A 27,868-nucleotide genomic window follows, 5' to 3' on the forward strand; every position below is an offset into this window, starting at 1 on the left:
GCATTCTGGTGTCTGGGCTGTGTAGGGAAGGATGTGAAGCTATGAGGTGACCATTATACTTAGAGAACAGTGAGATACCAGGGGATTTATTTTCCAGTGAGGTTCAAGTAGGCATAGTGGGGATAGGAGTAAGAAGACTGAAAAAATATTTTAGAGAGCACCTGATTCTAGCCATGACTGGAAGTAACGAAAATGGGTGGAGGTGAAGGTGACTGGAATTGAGGATAATGATCTATGAGGTTGTCAAGTATTCTCTACATGGAAGAACACTCTGGGTGATGGTGGGAGATACAGGATGGACAAGAAAATGGTAGTGTGTCATGGGTATTATATCTTGTCCTTTACACTCATGTTCTGCTGCAGCAGCTGACTCATGCACAGAAGATAACCAAAGCTTGGTAAATAATTGATTAATTCCTCATTTTGAGTTTTCAGTCAATACCTGAATCTCTTAGGTATTGGAAAACAGTAAGTGTTTTATGGCCACTTAAAAAAGTACAGTTGCTTGTTACAATGTCATGGAAATTAGTAAATTCCTTCCTACTTTACTTGCAAGGATATTGGGGGATGGTAAATACCATTGGATCTGTGCCTGAGAAAAGCAAGTAAATTCTTTCCTACTTTACTTTGCAAGGATATTGGGGAATGGTAAATACCATTGGATCTGTGCATGAGAAAAGCAAGAGGTAAGGGAAATAGAATTCACCTTAGGCCAAGGTCTGAGTCTAAATTCATCCCAGTAGGAGCCGCAACTGTGATGTTTGCCAGAACATTAGGTGGTGTGCTTTCTATAGACACGGGGCAAAATTAAAGCATCTAGTATTTGCCTGGCGTAGGCTGGCTTCTGTTTCTCTGAAAGATCATGTGCACTTCATATAGGTGAACAGTTCTCTCCTAGGCAAGAGGCTATCTCTTTGCTTTTCTCTCTGTAAAATTCATTTATTCATCAGATGCTGTGTACCTGTGGTCCAAGATTATGCTAAATGCTAGGGTTACAAGGATGAGTAGGAGGGCACCAACAAGAATTTTAAAGAAGGTGGGGAGGGAACAATTAGTCTTGCTCTTAAGAAACAAGTAGAGATAATGTAGAAGGTTTGGAGTTGGGAAAGTCTCAGTAAAAAACTGTTTGAGAAGCCCTTTGCAGTAGTTCAAACCAGAAATCAAAAGGGCCTGTGGAACAGTGATAGTAGGGATCCAGAAGAGACGCTAGATTCAGTAGATTCCTGGGGTAGATGAGATGAGATTTGGGCACCATTTTGATGAGGATGGGCTGTGAGAGATACATGGTGACAATATTCAAGGTAGGAAATACAGAAATAGGGATAGTTGGGGGAGGAAAAAGAGTTCAGTTTGAGACTGTTTGAGTTGCCTAAAGCTGTGCTGTCCAATATAGTAGCCACTGGCCACATGTGGGTATTGACCACTTGAAATATGGCTAGTGAAACTGAGGAACTTCGGAATTTTGAATTTTATTATACATTTAATAGCCACATGAGGCTTGTGGCTACCATATTGGCTAGTACAGGTAGAAAGCATTTCCATCACCTCAGAAAATTCTTTGTATAGCATGGAATAGAGCATACCATGCAGATGAAGATTTCCAGTGGGTAGCTGGAAATAGGAGTGTGCATCTTGGAGGAAAAATTGGGGCTAGAGAGATGATTTAAAAGTCACTGGGAATAAAGTAGTAATGAAGCTGTGGGAATGGATGAGATCTCTCCCAGAGAGGGGAGGTAGAGCAAGAAGAGAAGCAGACATAGGTGAGAATTCTAGGGAACACAACCTTAAGGAGGCTGATGAAGAGATGCTTTCGAAAGAGACTGAGAAGTGTTTCTTCTAGTGCCATATACTTTTTCTTTTTTGCCACCAATTTTGTCTTGTATCTCCTGTGCTAAATGCAGTGTCCTGCACACAGTAGGGCATAAGCAGATTTTCCAAGAACTTACTCAAGTTCTTGAGAGTACCTCACTGTTAGGTTCATGTGATCATTGTATCAGGAAACGTTGCTCTGGGTAGAGCAGGTGAGGCTGCCTCCGAGGATATCTAATGTGATCTAGACAGAGTACAGGACTAGGAATGACAGTCTTTTGACCTTACTCAATCACCCTCTTTTGTTAACACTTCCCTTCATGCCCAGCTATGATTTTCTGGATTAGGTTTAAATTACTTCCTTGCAATACCCTCCAACTCTCTTGCCTTTCTGTCCTCATTCACCTAGTTTAGGGGTTGGCAACCTTTTCCTGTAAAGGGCCAAATAGTAAGTATTTTCAACTTTTATGGGCCATATGCAATCTCTGTTGTATATAGTCTTTGTTTTTTTCTATAACACTTCAAAAATGTTAAAGCATTTTTTAGCTTGCAGCCTGTAAAAAACAAGCCACATACTAGATTTGTCCTGCAAGCAATAGTTTGCTAACCCATTACCTAGCAAGACCTCAATCTGGATGAACCCAGCTCTTAACTTGTCCCTACATGCATCCTGCGAAGCGTTCCTGAAGGAAATCAGTAACTGTGTAGATTGGTGTCACCGTGCAAACACAATCACCAGCCTCAGCTTCATATGATATACATTACTGCAGAAGTTGTTTATTCTTCCCCATTGATGTTAATGGATATTTCACACCTTTTCCTCTTCAAATCTCCCATTTCTCTCTACCACACACTTTCCATATTGGCTGGGCAGTTCTGATCAGTGTCAAGGTCAGGCAAACACAAACTCAGCCTGTTTATCAAAAACAATACCTCTAGCACATTATTAGGGACACTGCCTGCTTACTTGGTCTTGACTAGCTTTCTCATGTGTTCAGTAAACTGGTGGGTCTGCTGATCTAGGATGGCTCAGCTGGGATTACGGGGCTCTTTCCACGTGGTCATTTGTCTTCTAGCACATTAGCCTGAGCTTGTTTCTATCATGTTCACAGGGGTCCGAGAGAGCAGAAGTGTGCGAAGTCTTTTGAAACCTGGGCTCAGTATCAACACACTGTCATTCCCTCATTGTGTTGCCTACGGCAAAGTCATAATTCCAGGCAGATGCAAGGGGAGGGAAAAGAGACTCCACTGCTGATGAGAGGAACTGCAGAGTTACACTGTAAAAGGTGTAAATATTGGGAAAAGTGAATTGTAATTTTCGCTCTTGACCTACCATGACGTTCATCTCTCCACTCAGTGGATGAAGCCCTCTTTCTCTAGGCCTCTGTTCTCAAACTTTCACACGCATCAGGAGCATCTGGAGAGTTTGTTAAAACATGGATTGCTGGGCGCCACCCCCCACAGTTTCTGATTCAGAAGGTATGGGATGCCAAGAATGTGTTTTTCTAACAAGTTTCCGGGTGGTTCTGATGCTGCTGCCCTGCAAAGCAGCTTGAGAACCACTGATGGAGGCTAATCCTCCCTGTGTGCTCTGGATTTCACTTACCTTCACTTTAATCACAATTTTGATGTCTCAGTTATCCTGCTTCCTCCTTTATCTCTTGTTTCTCAGTGACTTTGCTACTCAGAGTGAGGTCTGTGGACCAGCAACGTCAGCATCCCCTGAGAGCTTGGTAGGAATGCAGAGTCTCAGGTCTGCTGGATCAGAACCTGCACTTTAACAAGACCTGTGGGTCATTCGTGTGCGCGTTCATGTTTGAGAAGCACCGCCTGTGGATAGTTCTCATCAGCAAGCAAGCGAGCATGTTCTTGATTTCCTCCTCCAAGCTTGCCTCTCTTCCAGCGTCCCTGTTAATAGTTGGCGCCACCATTCGCGCAGCGCCTCAGGTTAAACAAATGGGAGCTCTCCTTGACTCCTCTCTCGCATATCCTTCATCCAGTTCAACAGCAAATTGTGTGGGATTTTTTTTTTTAATTTATTTATTATTTATGTCTGTGTTGGTCTTCGTTTCTGTGCGAGGGCTTTCTCCAGTTGCGGCAAGTGGGGGCCACTCTTCATCGCGGTGCGCGGGCCTCTCATTATCGCGGGCTCTCTTGTTGCGGAGCACAGGCTCCAGACGCGCAGGCTCAGTAATTGTGGCTCACGGGCCCAGCTGCTCCGTGGCATGTGGGATCTTCCCAGACCAGGGCTCGAACCCGTGTCCCCTGCATTAGCAGGCAGATTCTCAACCACTGCGCCACCAGGGAAGCCCCTGTGTGGGATTTTAAGGTTATATATCCAGCAACTTCACCACTTCCACTGCTTTGATCCTAGTCCAATATGCCATGTCTCGCACTGGGGCTAGTGCTGTAGCTTCTTACCAGGTCACTGCTTCCCCCTTCCCCCTTGCAGTTTGTTTTCTGTTCTCCCTCTCAGAATCCTGCAGTGGTACCCCAGCATATTTAGGATCAAAACCGTTGTCCTTATCTTGATAAGTCTGTCAGGCTTTACGTGAACGGCCTTGGCCACCTCTGTCTTCCCTCTCCCCAACCCATTCCACCCCACAACGCTGCATACCTCCTTTCCTTTTGTGGACCCAGTTCACTACTGCCTTTCCGCCTTGGCACCTTCTCTTGTTTTTGAGTGGAGTGCTCTTCACCCAGTTGGCATGCCCTCACTTCGTTTGTGTCTTCCCTGATCAACTCATGTAGTATAAGCAGCCCCCGTTACTCTTTATTCCCTTATCCTGCTTTATTTCTCCTCATTGCCCTTACTACTACCTGACATCTACCAATACTTTCTTATCCGACTCCCACACTAGAATGTCATAAGCTCTAAACTTAACTTCTCCACTTTAGTCATGGTGCTACCATTTTCACAGTGATTCAAACCAGATACCTGGACTGTAGCCTTGATTCTGTTTCCTCTTCTTTTCTGCTGCCGTTCACGCAATCCTATCACTAAAATATATCTCTTCTTCTACTCCCACTGCCACTGTCCTTATCTAAGCCCTCATCATCTCCTACTTGTGTCACCTCCCAACCGAACTACTCGTTCTGTGTAGGAGCCAGAGAGTTCTTTCAAAAAATGTGATGAGACTATGTTATTTTTTGCTTAAAACCCTGCAAGGTGTTCCCAGTGCACTTCATTCCTTGTATTACAAGGTCCCATTTACCTCTTCAGCAGCACTGCCTACCACTTAACCCCTTGTTCTTGAAGTTCCAGCTACAAGTGTCTTTCACTTTTTCTTTTTGACCTATTTCTGTTTCTGTCCCCCTGCATGGAATCCCCCGTCCTGGCTTTTTTTGAATAGTTGATTCCTTCTCATTCTTAAAGATTCAGCTGAAATGTGACCTACTCAGAAAAATATTCTCTTACCATTGTATTAAAATAGTTTTTTCCAATGTCCATTATTTTCCATCTCATGACTCTACTTGCTTTCTTTGTATTACTTCACATTAGGCAATTTCTTAATTGTTTACACTTTTACATCTTTATTGTCTGCTCCCTCCTCCAATCAGACTCTAAGCTTCTGAGGGAGACTGTTTTTCACATATCTCCAGATACCCAGTTCTTTTCACAATACCTGACATACAGTAGATACTCTGTAAATGCATTGGATGAAGTAATGCCCAGGTGAGGTAGAGAGTCTGCTGAATCCTTTCTTCTCACCATTCTGTGACACTTCCCTTCTTCCCCAACCTTGGTCAGATTTTACGTACAAATCTATCACATGACTCTATCTCTGGGACTTCAGTTCTTTGAGATTCTACACTATAATTGTTGATGTTTAATAAATCCACTGTTATTCAAAGCTCTGTTGTTTCCTACTGGTAGCATAAAAGGAAGCATGTCTTTTTCTTTTTTTTTTTTAAGGAATTTTGGATCTGATTTCTTTTTCTCAGTTAAAAATCTAAACCCAACTAGTGGCAGAATAGCTTGTGTAACAGTGATAAAAATGGACGAAATATAAAGAACAAGTACTTGAAGGCACTGAAAAAAAAATCAAAAGGCAGAAACTAGAGGGAATTAGACTACTGAAAGACAGGAACTGTACTGCATGAGAACTGCATTTATTTGGCTTTTCTTCTAGGGGTTCCCCCCCAGTCCACATGGAGGTTTGCAGACAAGCAGAAAATCACAGGCATTGAATTAGAAGATGAACCCTGGGGCTGCCAAAGTGACGATACTGAGGGGGGAAATTCTGAAAGAAAGGAAACACAAAGGGGGACCCCTAGAATTCATATATAACCTTCACTCAAATCCTTAGCTGTCCTTGAGATGTATACATGCAGGGGAGAATCCAAGGGGCCCAGGTAAGCAATAGCTGGAAGGCTGGAAAAGCTCAACAGATATCTCAGCTGGGAAGGGAAGGCAGAATTTGGAGTCTGAGTCCCACCAACTTGGAAAGGCAGTGGAAACATGTAGGGCTTTTCACTTGAAACCCCTCAGGGCCCTGCCTTAGCAGAAAAGACTATACCCCTGAATAAGGGAGTCACCTTTCATTAAAGGCAAAACTTTAACAGATGTGTGAAACCCACCCCAATGTGTGAAACAAGGCCTCTGTAATTTCAAAATGAATAGCTGGTAAGTTAGCATGCTAGAACAAAAAGCAACACTCTCCAGAGAAAATAATAGAATCCAGAGAGTCTACAGCATATCTGTAATGTCCAGTGTAAAATAAAAAATTATTAGACATGTGAAGGAATCCATAGGCAAGAGAAAAAACAGTTACAGAAACATGCTGTGAGGGGCTTCCCTGGTGGTGCAGTGGTTGAGAATCTGCCTGCCAATGCAGGGGACACGGGTTCGAGCCCTGGTCTGGGAAGATCCCACATGCCACGGAGCAACTAGGCCCATGAGCCACAACTACTGAGCCTGCGCGTCTGGAGCCTGTGCTCCGCAACAAGAGAGGCCGCGACAGAGGCCCGCGCACCGCGATGAAGAGTGGCCCCCGCTCGCCACAACTAGAGAAAGCCCTCACACAGAAATGAAGACCCAACACAGCCAAAAATAAATTAATAAATTAATTAATTTTAAAAAAAATTTAAAAAAAAACATGCTGTGAGATAATCCACATGATGGAATTAGCAGACAGAGACTTTAAAGACACTATTAGAAATATATACGTGAACTTAAAGAGAAGATAGCTATAATGAACACAGAGTTTCTCAGCTGAGAAACTGAAAGTAGAAAAAACCAGTAGAACTCTTAGAACTTTTCAAAATAATACTTAAAATGAAAAATTCACTGGAAGCCTAAACAACGTATTGGAGGAGCCAGAAGAGAAGTGACATCAGATGGAAAGAAACCAGTATCTACAAATGGGAATGAATAGCATCAGAAATGGTAAAAAGCACAGGAAAATAGAAAAGACTCTCATTTTCTTATTTTATTTAAAAGACAACTGACTTTTTACAATAAAGCTTAAAACATTGTATTATGTGGTTTATAATATATAGAAGTGTAAAAGTTAGGACAATAGCACAAATGATGGGCTGGGGTGGATGGAATTACATGGTTGCAAGGATCTTATACTTTTACTTTATATTTACTTGATCTTATCATATTGATTATAAGTAGACTGATATAGGGGCTTCCCTGGTGGCGCAGTGGTTAAGACTCCGCCTGCCAATGCAGGGGACACGGGTTCGAGCCCTGGTCCGGGAAGATCCCACATGCCATGGAGCAACTAAGCCCGTGCGCCACAACTACTGAGCCTGCACTCTAGAGCCCGCGAGCCACAACTACTGAAACCCGCATGCTTAGAGCCCGTGCTCCGCAACAAGAGAAGCCACCGCAATGAGAAGCCCGCGCACTGCAACCAAGAGTAGCCCCCGCTCGCCGCAACTAGAGAAAGCCCGTGCACAGCAATGAAGACCCAACGCAAAAATAAAATAAATAAATAAATTTATTTAAAAAAATTAAAAAAAAAAGTAGACTGATATAAATTAAAGATGCATGTTGTGAACAACAGAGCAACCACTATGTGTACACATATATGGGTGGGGGGAGGAAGAGAAAGCTAAAAGAAAACAAAGAATTTATAGCTAAGAAAGATAAAAGTAAAATATATATTTTATTAACCCAAAGGAATAGAGCAGAGGAACAAAATCAGATGCAACAAACAGCAAAATTGCAGTTTTAAACCCATATAATAATTAAATGGAAATAGATTTAATGCTCCAATTAAAAGGCAGAGATTGTCAGACTGGATAAAAAAGGAACACCTAATTATAAGCTATATACTAGAGGTGCACTTTAAATATTAACAGAGAGGTTGAAAGCAATAGGATGGAAAAAGATATACCATGCAAACAGTAAGCATAAGAAAGCTGTTACGGGTTTTGTAATAACACATGACGTAGACTTTGATATAACAAGTATCAAAAAGACATTTCATAATGATAAAGACATAATTTATCAGGAAAACAACAATCCTAAATATGTATGCATCTAATAACAGAGCTACAAAATTTATGAAGGAAAAACTGATAGAATAAAAGGGACACATGGACAAATCAATAATCATAGTTGGAGATTTCAACACCCCCTCTCACTACTTGATATAACAAGTAGACAAAATTAGTAAGGGTATAGAAGACTAGAACCACACTAATAAACCAACCTGACATAATTGAAATTTATCAAACATTATACTCAAGAACTGCAGAATACACGTTCTTCTTAAGTGTATCTAGAAGATACTTGATATATCAAGCTAGTCATTACATGCTGGGCCATAAGGCAAGTTTCAGTTTCAAAAGACTGAAATCTTACAACGTATGCTTTTGGATCACAACAGTTTAAAATCAGAAGTCAATAACATCAAGCTGTTTAGGAAATTCCCAATATTTGAAAAATAAACAGCACACTTCTAATTAACTCATAGGTTAAAGAAGAAATCACAGGGATATTAGAAACTATTTCAAATGGAATGACATTGAAAATACAATGTATCAAAACTGATGGGATGTTAGAACTTAGATGAGAAAAGGGAAATTTATAACCTTAAATGCTTATATTAGGAAAGAAAGATGTATAAAATTAGTGATCTAAACTTCTACCTTAACAAGTTAGTAAAAGAAGAACAAATTAAACCCAAAGGAAGTAGGAGAAAAGAATAATTTTAAAAAGGGTGCTACATCATGACCAGATGGGATTTATCCCAAGAGTTCTAGGTTGGTTTAATATTCAAAAATCAATCAGTGGGGCTTCCCTGGTGGCGCAGTGGTTAAGAATCCACCTGCCAATGCAGGGGACACGGGTTCGAGCCCTGCTACGGGAAGAAACCACATGCCGTGGAGCAACTAAGCCCGTGCGTCACAACTACTGAGCCTGTGCTCTAGAGCCTGCGAGCCACAACTACTGAGCCCGCGTGCCACAACTCCTGAAGCCCGCGTGCCTAGAGCCCGTGCTCCACAACAAGAGAGGCCACCGCAATGAGAAGCCCACGCACCACCACAAAGAGTAGCCCCCGCTCGCCACAACTAGAAAGAAAGCCGGCACATAGCAACAAAGACCCAACACAGCCAAAATAAATAAATAAATAAATATCAATGTTTAGTATGTTAACAGGATATATGATCACCTCAATAGATACAGAAAAAAACATTTGAGAAATTCAACACAGATTCATGATAAAAACTCTGAGCAAACTAGGAATACAAGAAAACATTAATCTGATAAAGGGCATCTACGAAAAAACAACAGCCAACTTGTTTGCCAAGTCCAAGCTTGTACTGCTTACCGAACGACAGGCCAATAAATCAAGAGATGAGGTGTTGGGGCAAGGAATAGCGACTTTATTTGGAAAGCCAGTGGACTGTGAAGATGGCGGACTAGTGTACCAAAGAACCGTCTTGCCTGAGTCAGAATTCAGGCTTCTTTTATACTAAAATGGGAGGGGGTGTGGCTGGTTGCTGCAGACTTCTTGGTGCAGGAATCCTTTCTTCTTGCAGCTGTCAAGGTAGGTCTGGTCACATGTTCCTATAAACCTCCAACAAGACGAATGTTATTCTCTGTTCTGCAACTTTTAATCTCTATATGAATGGAAAAGTGTTACACCTTTAAAGGTCAGAGCCTTGAGAATGGGCTATCCTGTATATTTCAGGCTGGAGGCAATATGCTTTTGAGTTTGAGGAGCCCTTCGTGCAGAGCCAGCATGACTAAGCACAGGCAACAGAGCACAAAGGTTAGAGCTAAAGGAATAGATTCAATATTGAGTCAGGTTTGTTCTTCTCTGTTACAAACTTTGTAATTAAAGTGAAACATTGTTTCCCTGCTGAGACAAGTAATAAGGGTGTCAATTCTCACCAGTTTTATTCAACTTTCTGTTGGAAGCCATAGGAGGTGCCCTAAGGAAAGGAAGCAAAATAAAAGGCATAAGCATTGGAAAAGAAGTAAAAACCATGTATTCAAAAATGACATGATTGTTTACCTAGAGATTTTTAAGAAATCTATAGAATAATCACTAGAACTAATAAGTGAATTAGTGAATTCTATATACTAGCAACAAACAATTTGAAAATGAAACTTTAAAAACAATTCAATTTACAGTAGCATCAAAGAACATAAAATAGTTAAGAATAAATTTAACAGATATGTAGAAGATCTGTACTCTTAAAACTATAAAATATTGCTGAGGGAAATTAAAGACCTAAATAAATGAAAATGTACGTTCATGGGTTCGAAGGCTTGACGTTGTTAAAAATGTCACTTCTCAAATTCATCTGTAGGTTCAATGTAATTCCGATCAAAGTCCCAATATAGTCAAAATCCCAGAATAGTCAATATAATCTTTACAAAGAAGAAAAAAGCAGTATCAGCAACTAGATAAGTGGATCAGAATAGAGTTAGAAATAGACCTGCACACATACAGTCAACTGTTTTTTTTGACAAAGGTGCCAGAGGCCATTCAATGGGAGAAGGAAGAGTTTTCAACAAATGAAACTGTGGAACAACTGGAAGTACAGGAATAAAATGAAACCTTGACCGCTGCCTCACACCACAACAAAATTAATTTGAGATGGTCATAACCTAAACGTAAAAGCTAAAAGCACAAAGACTCTTAAAGAAAACACAGAATATATTTATGACCTTGGAGTAGGCAAAGATTTACTAAAGAGGACACAAAAGGCAGTAAACAAAAAATTTAAAAACCCTATAAATTAGATTGCACCAAAATAGATTTGTATTGAAAAGACACCTTGAAGAAAATGAAATGATAAGTCACAGACTGGGAGAAGATATCTGGAGTACATATATTTGACAATAATGCACCATTTCACACCTGGCAAAAAACCAAACCAAGCAAGCGAACAAAAAAACTGACCGACGCGTGTATTTCCAGGATGTGCATCACCTGAAGCTGTCTCACACTCCAGGAGGGAAGGGACCATGGGACGGCCATTTTGGAAGACAGGTGACAGTTCCCTGTAAAGTTAAGACACTTGGCCACAGGACCCACACAACCTGGGGAAGGTGGTTACACCCGCATACATTTTCTAAAACTCAGAATTGTAAATTAAAATCTGTGCATTTTATTTTAACTAAATTTTACCGCTGTAAACGCAAAATAGAAAGTAAGATGAATAAAATGAACATCAGAAAGCAATTCGCAGGGGTCCTCTTGGGTCCCTCTGGATCAGCGTGCGCCCGCGGGTGGGTGGGCCTGGCAGCCAGAGAGGAAACGAAACCGCGCAGGAGACCTGCGCGAGCGGAGACTGGGCGGCCCCCGCCTCCCCCACCTGATTGCAGTTTCGATTTTTCGTTGGCAGTCCTGGTTTCCATGCAGCTGCGCCTCTCGGTGCTGGGTGCTTTTCTTGGACAATCCCTCCCGGCTCGCGGGGCTTTCTTGGGAGCTGAGCGCAGGGAGCGGAGCGCAGGCGAGGCGAGGACCTCGCGGGGAGCGGAGCCGCCGGCATGACCGCCGAGCAGCTGCAGAGTCTGCATGCCTTCCGGGACCATGTCAGGAACTTCGTGGACTCTACCTACATCCTGAGCTACGTGACGCCCTGGTTTAGGGACGGTGAGTGGTTCCCAGCGGCGCTTGCCCCTTGGGGCAAGAAAACAGTTCAGGACTTATTTCCGCCTTGCTTTTCCCCGGTCTTTCAATCAATACAGGTAGCTTGCTGGGAACACCGGGTTTGTGGCAAGATCTGCACAGCGTTTTAGACTAGAGATTGTCAGAGTTTGAGGAGCACTTGGAGACCCAGATAGGGAAACTGAGTCCCAGCGAGGTGAAATGACTTGCTTAGGGGTGCACGTCTATTTAGATTTAAAGCTGGGGAAACAAGTCGCTGTCCATTTCATTTATTTCTACTAATACTTAACGTCTACTGTGTTTGTCTTTGGGCTGACATCAGAGATTCAGAATAAGATACAAGCCCTTCCTTAAAATACTTTAAAGTCCAAGGGTTTGGAGATGGGAGACGGTTGAGGACAGAAGTACACAAATGATTGCAAAGTGCTGTCAGAACTCAAAGGAAGTTGAGGCTTACTCTGCCGGATCTGGATCTTATTTGCACTACCAAATAACTGGAAACTTTTTTTAAATTTAATTTTTATTTTATATTGGGGTATAGTTGATTTACAGTGTTGTATTAGTTTCAGGTGTACAGCAAAGTGATTCAGTTATACATATACATATTCCATTCTTTTTCAGATTCTTTTCCCATATAGGTTATTACAGAATATTGAGTAGAGTTCCCCGTGCTATACAGTAGGTGCTTGTTGATTATCTATTTCACGTGTAGTAGTGTGTATACATTAATCCCAGACTCCTAATTTATCCCTCTCCCCTAGGGTTCCCCTTTGGTAACCATAAGTTTCTTTTCAAAGTCTGTGAGTCTGTTTCTGTTTTGTCAATAAGTTCATTTGTATCACTTTTTTAGATTCCACATATAAGTGGTATCATATGGTATTTGTCTCTGTCTGATTTACTTCACTTAGTATGATAATCTCTAGGTCCATCCATGTTGCTGCAAATGGCATTATTTCATTCTTTTTTATGGCTGAGTAATATTCCATTGTATACATGTACTACATCTTCTTTATCCATTCCTCTGTCAGTGGACATTTAGGTTTCTTCCATGTCTTGACTATTGTAAATAGTGCTGCTGTGAACACTGGGGTGCATGAATCTTTTTGAATTATGAGAGGAGCAAGACTCCCTGGAGTGAATGGCTTTAGGCTTCAATTCAGGTGTTTCCATGTGGTTTATAAGTCCCTTGATGATGGATAATGGCCATTTTACAAATTTGTATTGAAGTGCTTTGTGGCAGAGGTGAGCAGACGCTTGGGGAGAAGAGAAGGGAGGGGTGGTGCCTGGAAGGGTTGAGATGAGAGAAGGAATCTGCTCCAAGTGCCTACGTAGCTTTCCTGATGTGAGGCGGTTTTTGGAAATTGCATTAAAGCAGACAGGTAACTTGAGTGCTAATTGCTGTGCAAAACCAAAGCACAGGTTGTGGAGTGAGGAGTGAAAGAATGCCACCAACACAAATAGACCCCTACTTTCTAGTTGTGCTCAGAGAAAAGTAACAAAAGAGTAGCTTGGGCCCTTGAAGAATGTAAGCCATGCAAGACATCTGTCTCTTCTAGAAATCCTTGGGATGAGTGAAACCCTAACAATGCTAGGAATCCCATTCTTTCATGCACTCATGTATTGATTCAATTACCAGCAACTTAACCCCAGTTAAGGTGTGTTAGGCATTAGGCTAGCATTGGAGACAATTAACACATATTACTACACATATTATCTAATAGGAAGCATTCTGTTGGGAACTGAGGGTCCACTGGTGAGCTCCATAGAAATGGTTCCTGCCCTGAGGGATTAGAGTGCACATGTGAAGGCAAGTAACAGAACAATGGTAATAAAGTGTGGTGAGTGCTTCGATGGAAAACCGTAGTGTGCTAAGGGAGCACATAAGTGGGATAGCTTTTTAATATATATTAGTTTTAATTTATAGTTACAATACAATCACAATAAAAATACCAAAAGGTAAGTTAGAAAAGCAGGCTGAAGAACACTGTATAATATTTTCTTATTTTTGACTGTTAACGATACCATAGAGTTTTTATTTCGAGCCCTTCCCTTGAGGCAGCTGTTTTCATTTAGTTGGTTTACATCTTTCCTGTTCATTTCTTTATATTTTATCACATAAACTCTTTGCTTTCTCCCCATCTTTTTCTGTTTTCTGTTAGATTGATAAAGTTCTCTATCCCCTATTTTTTTTTTTTTCTTGGCTGCTTTGGAAGCTCTGGATTCTATTGGTTAACCTTAACTGTGACAAATATATTTTATCATCAGGATTCAGTGAAGGAGCACAGACACAAAAGAGCATTATGGCTGGATAGAAGCTTTTAGACTCATTTTTTTTGCCCTCATTAGAAAGCAGTGGGAGCTTATCCATACTCTCCTTATGCCCATACATTCCCCATACACACACACACAAATACCCCAATATGTTTAAATTACACTAACAACATCCACTATCTCTTACTATAATCCTTCTCTCCACATGTTGGATATTGTGCATGATTTGCCTCTTGCGAAAGGAGCACTGCAGCCGTGTTTCTTCTGGAGAGCTTGCTTGGTTACTGGGGTACCTCAAGGCTTTGCTTATTCACAAGTTATCCAGGATGTTTCAAGGTAGACCTGGGTGTGGGCTACAGATTTTTTGCAATATCCCTTTGGAGTCAAGACTAACCCTTATCCTGGAAGGGTGCTGGTGGGCAATATTCTAAGCATTTGTCCATTCCTTCAGTAACATATTCTGGACACATGCATGAGCCGGGCACTTTGTTGATGATTAGAAGACAAAGATGCAGATAAAATGAGTACAACATGCTCATGGTCACGGTCTAAGGGAGAAGACAGGCCCCCAAATGATTACTATATACTATGCAGTGTCAGCACTCCAGTCAGAGGCATGTAAATTAACTGAGAAAGCACAGGGAAAGACCAAGAAATTCTGCCTTGGGGAGCTGAGGATAGCATCACAAGAGTGGCCAGGATGGCAAAAGGAGTGAGAGATACGGCCTGTCCAAAATGCGAGTTTCCAAGCATTAAACTCCCAGTGCTTTAGAGGAAAGTAACACTACCTAGTAGCCGCAGATATTGGGGCCAGGCAGCATCACGGTGGGCCCAACCATGTACAGAGTAAAACTAAACTGCCCAGGATATGGCGAGGCAGTTTACCTGGGAAGGTCTCAGCTGTGACTAGACGAATCTGGACCTCCATGTGGACTATCCGTAATGGCTCGTAGGTAGCACGTCTAGCGGAAGAACAAACAGCAGAGAAGCCTGGGAGCAAGAACCCAGCTGTAAGGACTAGGTTTAGGAAAAGGATTAACTATTGCAAAGGGTTGTGTGCCCAAGGATGCTGGGATAGGTGACAAGATAGGTTACTGTTATGCATTGAATTATCCCCCAAAAAACATACATTGAGGTCCTGACCCCAGGCTTCAGAATGTGACCTTATTTGGAAATAGGATCTTTACAGAGGTAATTAGTTAAGATGAGGTCATCCTGGAGTAGGTTGGGCTCCTGATCAAATGTGATTGGTGTCCTCCTAAGAAGACAGCCATGTGAAGACATAGAGGAACAAAGAGAATGGCATGTGAAGGCAGAGGCAGAGATTGTGGTGATGCAGCTGCCAGACAAACAGAGGAGAAGGTAACGTGAAGAAAGAGGCAAAGAGTGGAGTGATGTGGCCGCAAGCCAAGGAATGCCAACAGCCACCAGAAGCGGGAAGAGGCCAGGAATGCCTTGTGCCTTACCGCCTTCAGGGAGAGTGTGGCCCTGCCAGCACCTTGGTTTCAGACTCTGGCCTCCAGAACTGTGAGAGAATAAGTTTCTATTGTTTTAAGCCACCCAGTTTGTGGTAATTTGTTACTGCAGACACAGGAAACTAATATAGATGGCTAAAATTAAAAAGATAGTAAAAAGTGTTGGCAAGCATGTATAGAAATTGGAATCCTCATACATTGCTGGTAGGACTGTAAAATGGTGCAGCTCCTTTGGATAACAGGTTGGCAATTCCTTACAGTGTTAAACATGGAGTTACCATAGGACCCAGCAATCTCATGCCTAGGTGTATACTCAAGAGAAATGAATATATATGTCCACACAAAAACTTGTACATGAATGTTCATAACATTACTATTCATAAAAGACAACATGTAGAAACAACCTAAATGCCCATTAACTGATGAATGGATAGACAAAATGTGGCGTATCCGTACAATGACATATTATTTAGCAAGGAAAAGAATTGAATGATAAATGATACACAATAGATGAACATTGAAAACATTATGCTAAGTGAAGGACCACAAGGACCACATATTATATGATTCCATTCATATGAAATGTCCCAAACCGGCAAATCCATAGAGACCCAAGAATATTAGTGGTTACCTGGGGCTAGGGGGAGGGGAAATGGGGATGACTGCTAATGGGTACAAGATCTATTTTTACAGTGATGAAAAGGCACTAAAATTAGATAGTAATGAAAAGGCAGTAAAATTAGATTTAAAACTCTAAAAACTATTGAAGAATTTTACACTTTAAAAGGGTTTGTTTTAGTGTTGCAAAGAAGGAATGCATTCTTTCCTTCTTTCATTCATTCAGCACACCTTTGTTAAGTGTATATTAAGTACTAGGTCTTCTTCTAAACTCTGAAAATACATAGGTTAACCAGCTAGACAACTGGCTTACTCCATTGGAATTTACATTCCACTGACAATGGGGAAAAAATGGAAAATTATCAAATATCAGGTCACGCGAAGGCAAAGGTTTGGTCACCAGCGCAGACGTGGAGTTAGTGTACAAAATCAATATGACCACCAGCTGGTTGGTGGATAGTTTTCTGTTACCTGACCTCACTGCGTTTCTCTTTAGCTTCTTTTGCTTTCGCTTTTCTGCTATATTTCCTACTGTCTGTTGACCTGAAATGAATAGACTGCCAGATATTTCTCCAGCAAAGATGGGTTTTTCAGGGTCAGCAGAGAATTGCAATCTGGGGTCTGCAACCATGGCAGCCATGTGCAAGTCCCTGCAGGGCAAAGGAAGGAGAACACTTTTATAGAGAGGAAAGGAGGCTGGGAGGGCTGTAGTAAACAAAGAGTCCATGGCTTTTCATTGGCTGAGTCGTTGACAGGAAAGAAGAGTCTGTCTTCTTCCTCTTGGGCTCTGCTATGTTCACAGGGCATGAGAGCGCCCCCTTCTGGTTTCCTGACTCTTTAATTGAGATTTCTGTTTATTAATTTTTTTACACGTCTTAGCAAAAGCCTGGAAAAAGGACCATGAAAGTATCTCTGATTATCCTAACTCTGCTTGCTGTGTTCACTGTAATTGTTACTGATGACATGAGTGGTCCTATCCTCACACTCTTTTAGTCCTGTAATTAATTTAGACTTTTGAACAAGAAGCCATCAAAATGTTAGAAGAAGGCTTTGTTCTTCCACCTAACCCGGTGCTACTCTGACTTCTCCGTTGCTATGGGGACTCTTGCAAACATCTTTAAGAAACTCCTTTTCTTAAGGACTGCCCTTCAGCGTGTTCCCAGACTTCCACACCAAACTATTGAGAAGTTTCCAGAGAGGATGGGAGGTGGGGGTTGGTCAAGAATGGGCGTGATTGGCCTGGGCAGAGAACTTGCTGCCTTCCTGCACTTCCTTTCGTTGCTGTGATTTGTTATACTCCCCAGCCCCATTGGAGAAGGTCTAACAACCAACCCTTCCAATGATTAATGGTTTTACTTCCAATGATTAGTTTCTGCAGTTTGATGTCATGCTTGCTTCTGTTTGTAGATGAGGTGCAGCATATTCAGGCTGAGAAAAACAACAAGGGCCCAATGGAGGCTGCCTCACTTTTTCTCCAGTTCCTGTTGGAGCTCCAGGAGGAAAGCTGGTTCTGCAGCTTTTTGGATGCCCTTGACCAAGCAGGTTAGTTCATTCTTTTTACTCACAAATCAGAGTATATTACTCAACTGTTTCAAAATGATGTAAAAGTGAAATACTATTAATTTATAAGTATCCACATTTAGTTCATGTCTGTTAATCTAAGGCAATGTAAAGACTATTTTCAGGCAGATGCTATAATTGTCTACCTGAAATATCCAAAGGAATCTACAGAGAGATTATTATAACTAACGGGACAGTTTAGCAAGTTTATTGGATGTTAGATCAGTATACAAAAATTAGTGGGCTTCCCTGGTGGCGCAGTGATTGAGAGCCCACCTGCCAATGCAGGGGACGTGGGTTCGAGCCCTGGTCCGGGAAGATCCCACGTGCCGCGGAGCAGCTGGGCCCATGCGCCACAGCTGCTGAGCCTGCGCTCTGGAGCCTGCGAGCCACAACTACTGAGCCCACGTGCCACAACTATGGAGGCCCACGTGCCTAGAGCCCGTGCTCCGCAACAAGAGAAGCCACCGCAATGAGAAGCCCGCGCACCACAACGAAGAGTAGCCCCCGCTTGCTGCAACTAGAGAAAGCCCGTGAGCAGCAATGAAGACCCAGTGCAGCCAAAAATAAATAAATAAATTTATAAAAAAAAAAAAATTAGTTGTATTTCCACCCACTGGAAAAAATTGAAAATGTAATCCAAAATGAAATACCATTTATAACAGTAACAAAAGTTATATTTAGGAATAAACCTAGCAAAAGATGTGTAGAGTTTGAATGGAGAAAATGATAAAAGTTTATTGAAAAATATTAAAGAAGTCCTAGGGAGTTTCCTGGTGGTCTAGTGGTTAGGATTCTGTTCTTTCACTGCCATGGCCTGGATTCAATCCCTGGCTGGGGAACTGAGATCCTGCAAGCCATGTGGCATGGCCCCCCAAAAAAATAAGTCCTAGCTAAGTGGAGATATATACCTATGCACGTGGAGAGGAAGACTTGATACCATAAAAGTATCAATGTAGTATACCCTACATTGATCTATATATTCAATACAATTCTAAATAAAAATCCCGCATGCTTTTTCATCAACTTGACAGGCTAATTCTAAAATGTGTGTGGAAGAATTATGACACAAAAATAGTCAATACACCCCTAAAGAAGAAGAATTAAGTAGGTTGGGGTTTCCCTTTCTAGATATCAAGATTTATTAAAAGCCATAGGCATTGAGACAGTGTAATGCTGGTCCTGGCATTGAACAACTGACCAATGAAGTAGAATAGAGAGCCTTCAATCAGACTCATAGATTTATAGAAACCCAATGTATTGAAGATCACTGGGAAAGGAGGATCACTCGGAAAGGAGGGGCTTTTTGATAAATTACAATGGGCCATTTTAAACAAGATAATGTTAAAAACCAGGCAAACCCTAACTTTCATATCCATGTGGGTACAAGTAAATTTGTATTCCTTACCTCGTTCCATGCACACACACCCACTCGCACACACACAATAAATCAAAGGAATTAAAGACTTAATTCTTCTTAATGGCAAAATTTTAACAATTTTATTTTTATTTTTTTTCTTTTTAAATAAACAGGCATATGGTGAGATTTGCAAACACAGAAATTATGGTTCAATGGGACCATATAGTAAAAGGATCCAAGTTTCCATTCAGAGAATTATAAACAGCAAAATATTTGTGTGAATTGGGTAGAAATGACTAACTTAGACTTCTAACGGAATTTTTCATAGGCCATACCAATATCATTCCTAGGCACTCAATCATTTTGATTACTGCAGTCAGGAGGAATGAGTGGATAGACAGATTTGGGCATTGTATAATAAGGGCTGCATACCAAGTCCTTTAAATGGATTATCTCATTTGATTCTCAGAACTCTGGGATGTAGGTACTGTTTTCATTCCCATCTTACAGATAGGGAATTGAGGCTCACAGATTGTGAATTGTTTGTGATTATAACCTGTAAGGGCAGAGCTGGGATTTGAATTCAGATTCTGTGCTTATTTTACTATACCACACTGACTCTCAGTGGTACCTATTAACCTCTGATTATAATAGCCAACATTTATTGTTAACTGTAAGAACAAAAGAATGGAAAAGTGGATATAATCCTTCTGCTTTATAAATAATAGTTACTATTTACTGAGTGCTAGACATGGTGATAGGGGCTTTACAAAATTTTTACAATTTTAGAAAAGAATACAGAAGAGCATTTTTATGACCTTGGGATATGGCAGGATTTATGAGATAAGACATTAAAGCATTAACTGTAAAAGATTGATAAATTTGATGACATTAAAATTAAGAACATCTGTTTATCAAAAAACACTATACAGAAAGTGAAAAAACAAGTGACAAACTGGGAGAGGGAATTTTCAAAATATATAATCACCAAAGAATTAGTATCCATAATATATTTAAAAGGCTTCAAAATCAATTAGAAAAAGAAAGAAAACATTTACAAGGCAAAAGATGTGAACTGACACTTCAAAGAATGGGGAGCATGGAAGGTTAATAGACATATGAAAAGATTCTCAGTCCAGTTAGCAATTAGGAAATTGTAAATTAGGAACACAATGAGATAGCATTTTATAAGTGCTAGATAGCAAAATTTAACAAGTCCAACAGTGTGAAGTTTTGAAGGATTTTTAATAATGGGAAATCTTAAGGATCACAATAGGGAGTGTAAATGCTACAACTGTTTTGAAAAACAATTGTCATCATCTTGTATGGTTCAACTCTCCTGTATCCTTCTGTCCAGCAGTTTCACTCTTAAGTATTGATGTATGCCCTAGAAAAACTCTTAACACATATATTCCAGAATACACATATAAGAATGTTCATAGTATAATCAATTTGTGATGCCAAAAACAAGCAAGCAAACAAACAAAACTGGAAGCAACCCCAGTATCCTTCAAGAGGAGAATGGATAAATAAATTTTATGATATTCATAAGAGTCTTTTATACCGCAATGAAAATGTACGAACATAGCTACAGGCGACAACACAGGTGAAACTTAGAAATGTAATATTAAACTTCTTAAAAAGTCAGAGAAAATTGCATTTAGTAGGATATAATTATAAAGTTTCAAACAAGCTTAAACTAAATGTGTATTGTATAGGGAACTGAACATAAGCCATGCAACTATTCAAAAAAAAATCAAGAGTGATAAATCAAATACAGGATGGTGGTATCTTTGCAGGAAGATAGAAGGGTGGGAGAGAGGAGGCATACACCCACAAAGGTACTGGAATATTCTAGTTCTTAAGTCTGGTAGTAGGTTCATCTGTGCTCATTTTTTGGTTATAGTCTTTATAGCCTAATGAAAAGAGTGTGGGCCTTATAGTCAGACAAGCCTGGTTATTCTGCTAAGAGAATCTTAGGGCCAAGCATTCTTGGATTATTACAGTTGAAAATAATTTTTTCCCCTCAAATTTCCCGTTATACTTACTATTCTTTTCTTGGAATAATGTAGGAGGTAAGCCCCTGAGGGGCAGGAATTAAAATTTCTATTTCTTTTTGCCCTTTTTACTACTTTGCACTGAGGAGATACTTAATAGCATGACGGTTGGACTCATTTGAAAGGCAAATCAGAGGCTGAGGTGAAGTCCATGGGGTACCTTGGAAAGAAGATTTCATACTAAGACCAAATGTAAGACTTCAAATTTATACTTAGTACTTTCTCCTAAGAGATGGTAAACGTTGTTAGAGGACCTGAAATGTGGGGTGCCTAAAATGGATACTGAATTTTCTTTTTGAAAGATCATAAATAATGGAGGTGATTTACAGATGTTTTCAGTTCTCTCACTGAATATTCAAACATGATTTCTATGATATTAATCTCAAAGTATTTTTTAGTTGGTGTTCTAAAAGCCCCATTTTCTTCCTACTTTTCAGGTTATTCTGGACTTGATGATGCCATTGAAAGTTGGGATTTCCAAAAAATTGAAAGGTTGGAGGAGTATAGATTACTTTTAAAGCATTTACAACCAGAATTTAAATCCACGATCAATCCAAAAGGTATCCTTCCTGAAATATCTGAACGTTTAATTAATCAGGAATGTGAAGAAATTATTCAGGTATTTTAATTAATATTAAATATTGAACTTGGGGGAAAATTTTGAACATGGGGAATGTCTTCTATTTTCTATGCTATTTTAGACCTGAGCAGGATCATTGAAATCTACAAAAGTCCTCAAATCTAAGGCATAATTACCTAGAAGAGTACTTTTAATTGTGATCTGAGTAATTTTTGTGTCACAAGTTTTTTTCAGGTTTGCCCTATTTTCAGATAAAATTATTTTATTACTTTTGGGAATAATATTTTATGAAAACTTAAATACAACCAAACAGTTTAGCAAATAAAAAGAAAAAAGGGGGCTTCCCTGGTGGCGCAGTGGTTAAGAATCCGCCTGCCAATGCAGGGGACACGGGTTTGAGCCCTGGTCCGGGAAGATCCCACATGCCATGGAGCAACTAAGCCCCTGTGCCACAACTACTGAGCCTGCACTCTAGAGCCCGCGAACCACAACTACTGAGCCCGTGTGCCACAACTACTGAAGCCTGCGCGCCTAGAGCCCGTGCTCCACAACAAGAGAAGCCACTGCAATGAGAAGCCCGCGCACTGCAACGAAGAGTAGCCCCCGCTCGCCACAAGTAGAGAAAAGCCCACGTGCTGCAACGAAGACCCAACACAGCCAATAAATTAATTAATTAATTAATTAATTAAAAAAAGAAAAAGGAAAAAAAGAAAAAAGGCTATGGACTCCAGTGGTTAAGTGTTCAGGCTCTGGACACAAATAAATTTTGTTAATCCAAGCTCAACCACTTATTAGTGGTGTGATCTTAGGCAAGTTATTTAGTTTCTCTAAGCCTCTGTTTCTTCCTGTATAAAATAGAAATAATAATAGTACCTTATTAATATGGTATTTTTATAGGAATTGAATGAGATAATATATGTAAAGTGCTTACATATCCCTGGCACATAATAATAAGTGCTCAATAAATTTTAATTATTGTGATTAATAATAAAAGTCATGTAAGTCCCACTACCCAGAAAAAAGCATTTGTTAATATTTTGTCATATCCTTCCAAATATACCTATGCCAATATACCCATATTTTGAATGGGTGTCAAATAGGTTCATTGTCTTCCTAATATAGCTGATGATGATACATATAACATCTCAGAGGAAGTAAGAATACATGGCTTGACATGTTGATATCACATGTAGAGGACAAAGATGAAGGAAAGGGTATCTTAAAAGATTGAGTTGGATGGGGCAAGAATGGTCATGAAGGAGACCTAGTGAACCAAAGTACACAATGATTTTAAATCAGATAGTACTTGAATTGATATTTCTTCAGTAAAAACTCATAAAATGAAAACTTTTGAACTTGATCAATCAACTGCATTTGTCTTGCTTAGATTTGTTCCATCAAGGGGCTGATGGCAAGTGCAGAGAAAATGGTTGAATGCCTTCTCAGATCAGACAAGGAGAACTGGCCCAAAACTTTGAAACTTGCATTGGAGAAAGAAGAGAGCAAGTTCAGTGAACTGTGGATGGTAGAGAAAGGTAGGATATTTGGAAGGGTGGGAGGGTCTGAAAACATGCCCTTCCTCATAGTTCTACTTAGGGCTTCCTTCAGTCCTGCCTGTTTTTCTCTCACTGTCACAGGCATTTTCCCCTGCAAATACTCATGGTTACATCTCTAGTGAGAGACCAGCATGAGTTCTGGAAGGCAGGTGGTTTTTTAATCTACAGAATTAGTTAGGTTGTATATAACCCCTAAAAATGGACCAGGACAAACCACTCTCATCCAGAATTAGCCCATCCTGCCCAAAGCATTTGGGGATGGCAGAGTCTGAGCTCACCGTCTGGGTTTAGATTATCAGAGAAATAGCTTGAAAATTCTAGAGTTAAAGGTTCAAACTCCAGGACTCACCCCCTTTTCAGAGTAGAATCATGATGGACGTTGCCTGATTCTCTTGCCTGGAAGCCATCTGGAACTGAACTGGAACAGGATTGGAAAAAAGAATCTGTTGTGATTAAGTATCTGAGCCATCATTTGGCTTCCTCAATCTAATAACATCTTCTCAGAGCATTATTTTAAAGGCTGAGTTTGGTAAACCATCTGAGTGTCTGGTTTTAGCCTTTTGTGGGCTTCTTTAAGATCACAAATTGTTCCAGAAATTATCTGTCTAAATACACATCTGATTTCTTGGGTCGGGTCAGGAATGGAAGACATGAGTGTCTGCTAAATCGTGCTTCTCTTTGGTTTGATTGTAAATCATGGGGGAGCTTGCTAAAGTGCAGATTCTGATTCATTCGGGGCTCAAGATTCTGCATTTCTAACAAGCGCCTGAAGAAGTTGCTGGTCCATGTTTCACACTTTGAATAATAAAATTCTAAATGACACTGGAGTTCAAACTCCAAATTGAGATTTCAATTTGAAATCAAAAAGATTCCTTTGGTTGTTTTAAAAGGTGGAGGGAGTAGTTGTGAGAAATCTTAATGGAAGTTTAAAATTTTTGTATTATGATCTCTTTGTAGGGCTTTCACCATCAAGATCGTAATCAAATAATGTAAAGATTCTAAGATGTGTTTTGGTCTCATAAAGGTGCAAAAGATGTCAAAATGAAAGATCTTGAGGATGATGAAATGAAAACTTTGGATGTACAGATTTTCTGCAGGGAAGAACCAGAAAACCAGAATCTTAGTCAGAATTCATGCCCTTCTTCAGGTACTCAGCATTGTTTGTTCTCTTCCATAATGATGCTCTTTAGGTATTTTGTGTGGGGTCATGTTTTGCAGTGCCAAAAGTCATAGCCTAATGAAAAGGTATTTAAGGAAAAGTAAGAAAGAAAAGAGAATTTATATTAAAATGGATACTTTCTCTGTAACTAGAAATGTCATTCTGTCCCTTCCATAGCTATTGCTAGCTTCTTCCTTTTTTTTTCTTCTTTTTTTGTCTTCTTTTATCACTAAGTATTTGCATGTATACATTGAAAATGCAAATAGAGTCCTCCCAGAAACTCAATGTCTATGAAATCCGAAATCAGCCCTGCTTTCTAAAGAAATACTTCTACTCTTTGTGAGTCACTTGCTCAGTTTCCTCTCAAGATCTCAGGGCTGCAGTATATGTTGATGAAGTGTGTGCCCTGCACAGATGTGTGGAGCTGAGAGGTTGAGTGGGGCTGAGATCCAGCCTGTGTTGTTTGGCAAACAATACACTGAGGGGCTGTGTCCTCCAAAAGGGGCTCCTTTCTCTAATTCTCACATAAGTTAGCTATGGCCCTATAAGGCCCACTTTATGTTTCTTGAAGCATATTTTCATGAGGAGACCAGAAAGTTGCATAATAAGCCATAGTAAAGAGTTATTTATAAAAGGGCATCAGGGAAACAATTAGGATCTATAATGAATAGTGTTAGAAGAAAGATGTGATTTGGGGATAACAACATAAGGTGAAAATTTATAGATTACTTCTGCAACCGAATGATACACATTTTTTGTTATTCCAGAATAAAGTCAATGAATGTAAATTGCTTTCATTTTTTCTGACATGTAAAGGTCCTTAGTGAACTCACTTAACCTTTTAGAAATTCCCATTTTCTTTAAAATGGGTAGGTTGGACTCAATAGATGATTTCCAAGGTCTTTTCTAGAAAGCTCTTAATATTCTGTATGCTTATCTGTTAGTGAGAAAAGCCTCTGATTATTTTTTAAAACTTCTGATTTTATGAAGAGAGAATACCATGTGAGAGCCTGCAGAATTACAAAGCATGGTTGTTCGTCAATAAGAGATCACTTTGGGAGTTCAGTATTCACAGTTAGGTGTTTTTCAAAGATCTTGGAGGGGTTTGCGGTTGTTTTGTCTCATATAGCATTTCCTTTAACTGATGGCCATCTGTCTTGCCCTGAATTAGGCCATTCTTGCTTTAGTTTCTCCTTATTAGGCTTCCATGATTGTTTCAGAAAGAAATCTTTGTGGGGTTTTTTTTTTTTTTTTTCCTTTTTGCCATTGGTACTTTGTCATTGGGGGAGAATTCTGTACTTCAAATCAGTGCAGAAGCTGGAATGGTTAATTAGAGACAAGGATTCTAAACTTTCTTGAATGAGGCCTTTCTTTCTAGAGACAGAATTCTTGTCTGTTGGACAATACATGTTGCCTTGATTCCTCGGAGCAGTCACTGTTTGGTAACTTAGTTTCTTTTGTTTTACAGAAGTGCCTCATACTTGCAGCCCATTGAAGCCAAGAAATTACCAACTAGAGCTTGCTTTACCTGCTCAGAAAGGAAAAAACACAATAATATGTGCTCCTACTGGTAAGCCAATTGCCATTACTGATATAGTTTGTTTCTCTATTTGCTTCCTTTTTTCCCCTTTATTGAACACTGGGACACAATGGGCAAGTTTCAGTTTTTTGATTGTTCCATTTGTCTTTTGAGACAACCATTCTATTAATCTAGTCTCAAGGTATTTTAAGGAACATGAGGGAGGAAAGAAAAATGCCCTCTTTTATTTATTTATTTATTTATTAAAATTTATTTATTTATTTATTTTTGGCTGCATTGGGTCTTCGTTGCTGCGCGCAGGCTTTCTCTAGTTGAGACGAGCGGGGGCTACTCTTCATCGCGGTGCGCGGGCTTCTCATTGTTGTGGCTTCTCTTGTTGCAGAGCACGGGCTCTAGGCATGCCGGCTTCAGTAGTTGTGGCACGTGGGCTCTAGAGCGCAGGCTCAGTAGTTGTGACGCACGGGCTTAGTTGCTCCGCAACATGTGGTATCTTCCTGGACCAGGACTCGAACCCATGTCCCCCTCATTGGCAGGCAGATTCTCAACTATTGTGCCACCAGGGAAGCCCCAAAAAAATGCCCTTGTTTAGCTTCCTGCAGGCCCTGACTGTCTGAATGCATGTTAACTAGGACGTAGCTTGGTTTTTCAGTCATAGTGTAAATTCTGCAGTTGTTAACCTGCCCACATCACCAATTTACTAGTCAGCTCAGTGGGTTTAGGGGAGCCTAAAATAATGACCTTTCTACAGAAGTATTTTAGTATACTATTAGTTACATGTTGTCTTTCTCTTTATATGTTAAAAGGTTGTGGAAAAACCTTTGTTTCACTTCTTATATGTGAACATCATCTTAAAAAATTTCCACAAGGACAAAAGGGGAAAGTTGTCTTTTTTGCTATTCAACTCCCAGTGTATGAGCAGCAGAAATCTGTGTTCTCAAAGTATTTTGAAAGACTTGGGTAGGTATAAGTTGGTCCAACTTCTTTTTCTCTAGCTTCATGTAACCAATGTGTTTTCTGCTTTGTGTTGCTTTTGGAAAACCATGATTCAAAAAATTTATAGTAGATTAAGCTTTTATATAATCTAGATGTAGTTCCTTCATGGATTCAAGTCTTTTCTGTTAGATAGACCTGAAATCCTAAATTCCTTTGATTAGCTCTTGTAGAGTGAGTAAATGACTTAAGATAAATTTTATATTTAAATGGCACATTTAACTTTTTAATGATTTTATAATTTATTTAATATTACTTATTTCCTTACTGTTTTCTTTCTCAGTGGCTTACAAGAATTACAGTCAGCCCTCTGTATCCGCAGGTGCCACATGGAATATATTCTACTAGCAATTCTTCCTAGCTTACATTTATTGATCACTTACTATGTGTCAGGCTTTGTGCTGGCACTTAACTTTTCTCCAGATCTGTTCCTTTTGGACTTAGGGAGAATTTAATTCCTCGATGTTCTGACCTGGTACTTCATATCTTTGTGGTTCCTCATTCACATCATGGTTGGTAATAGGAAATTTCTGTCGTTTTCCAGGTACAAAGTTGGAGGCATTTCTGGAGTAACATCTGACAGTATCTCAGTGGAACAGACTGTTGAGAACAATGACATCATCATTTTAACTCCACAGATTCTTGTGAACAGCCTTAAAAATGGGACGATTCCATCACTCTCTGTCTTTACTTTGATGATATTTGATGAATGCCACAACACTAGTAAACATCATCCTTACAATATGATCATGTTTAATTATCTAGATCAGAAACTTGGAGGATCTTCAGACTCATTGCCCCAGGTATC

At 40.1% G+C, this 27,868-nt stretch overlaps 1 protein-coding gene across 1 annotated transcript in view; it reads left to right on the forward strand.

Annotated features, from left to right (window-relative positions):
* The first annotated feature begins 11,570 nt into the window (after positions 1 to 11,570).
* The window catches only part of RIGI (RNA sensor RIG-I), a 41,448-nt gene continuing 25,150 nt past the window's right edge, over positions 11,571 to 27,868 (forward strand). The window contains 8 exon segments of the mRNA XM_057547909.1: positions 11,571 to 11,879; positions 17,666 to 17,800; positions 21,673 to 21,854; positions 23,203 to 23,350; positions 24,396 to 24,518; positions 25,999 to 26,100; positions 26,874 to 27,027; positions 27,605 to 27,863. Of these exon segments, the coding sequence (XP_057403892.1) occupies positions 11,774 to 11,879; positions 17,666 to 17,800; positions 21,673 to 21,854; positions 23,203 to 23,350; positions 24,396 to 24,518; positions 25,999 to 26,100; positions 26,874 to 27,027; positions 27,605 to 27,863 (1,209 nt within the window). The 5' untranslated portion in view covers positions 11,571 to 11,773.

This window comes from Balaenoptera acutorostrata, chromosome 6, assembly GCF_949987535.1.
Source record: "Balaenoptera acutorostrata chromosome 6, mBalAcu1.1, whole genome shotgun sequence".
NCBI lineage: Eukaryota > Metazoa > Chordata > Mammalia > Artiodactyla > Balaenopteridae > Balaenoptera > Balaenoptera acutorostrata.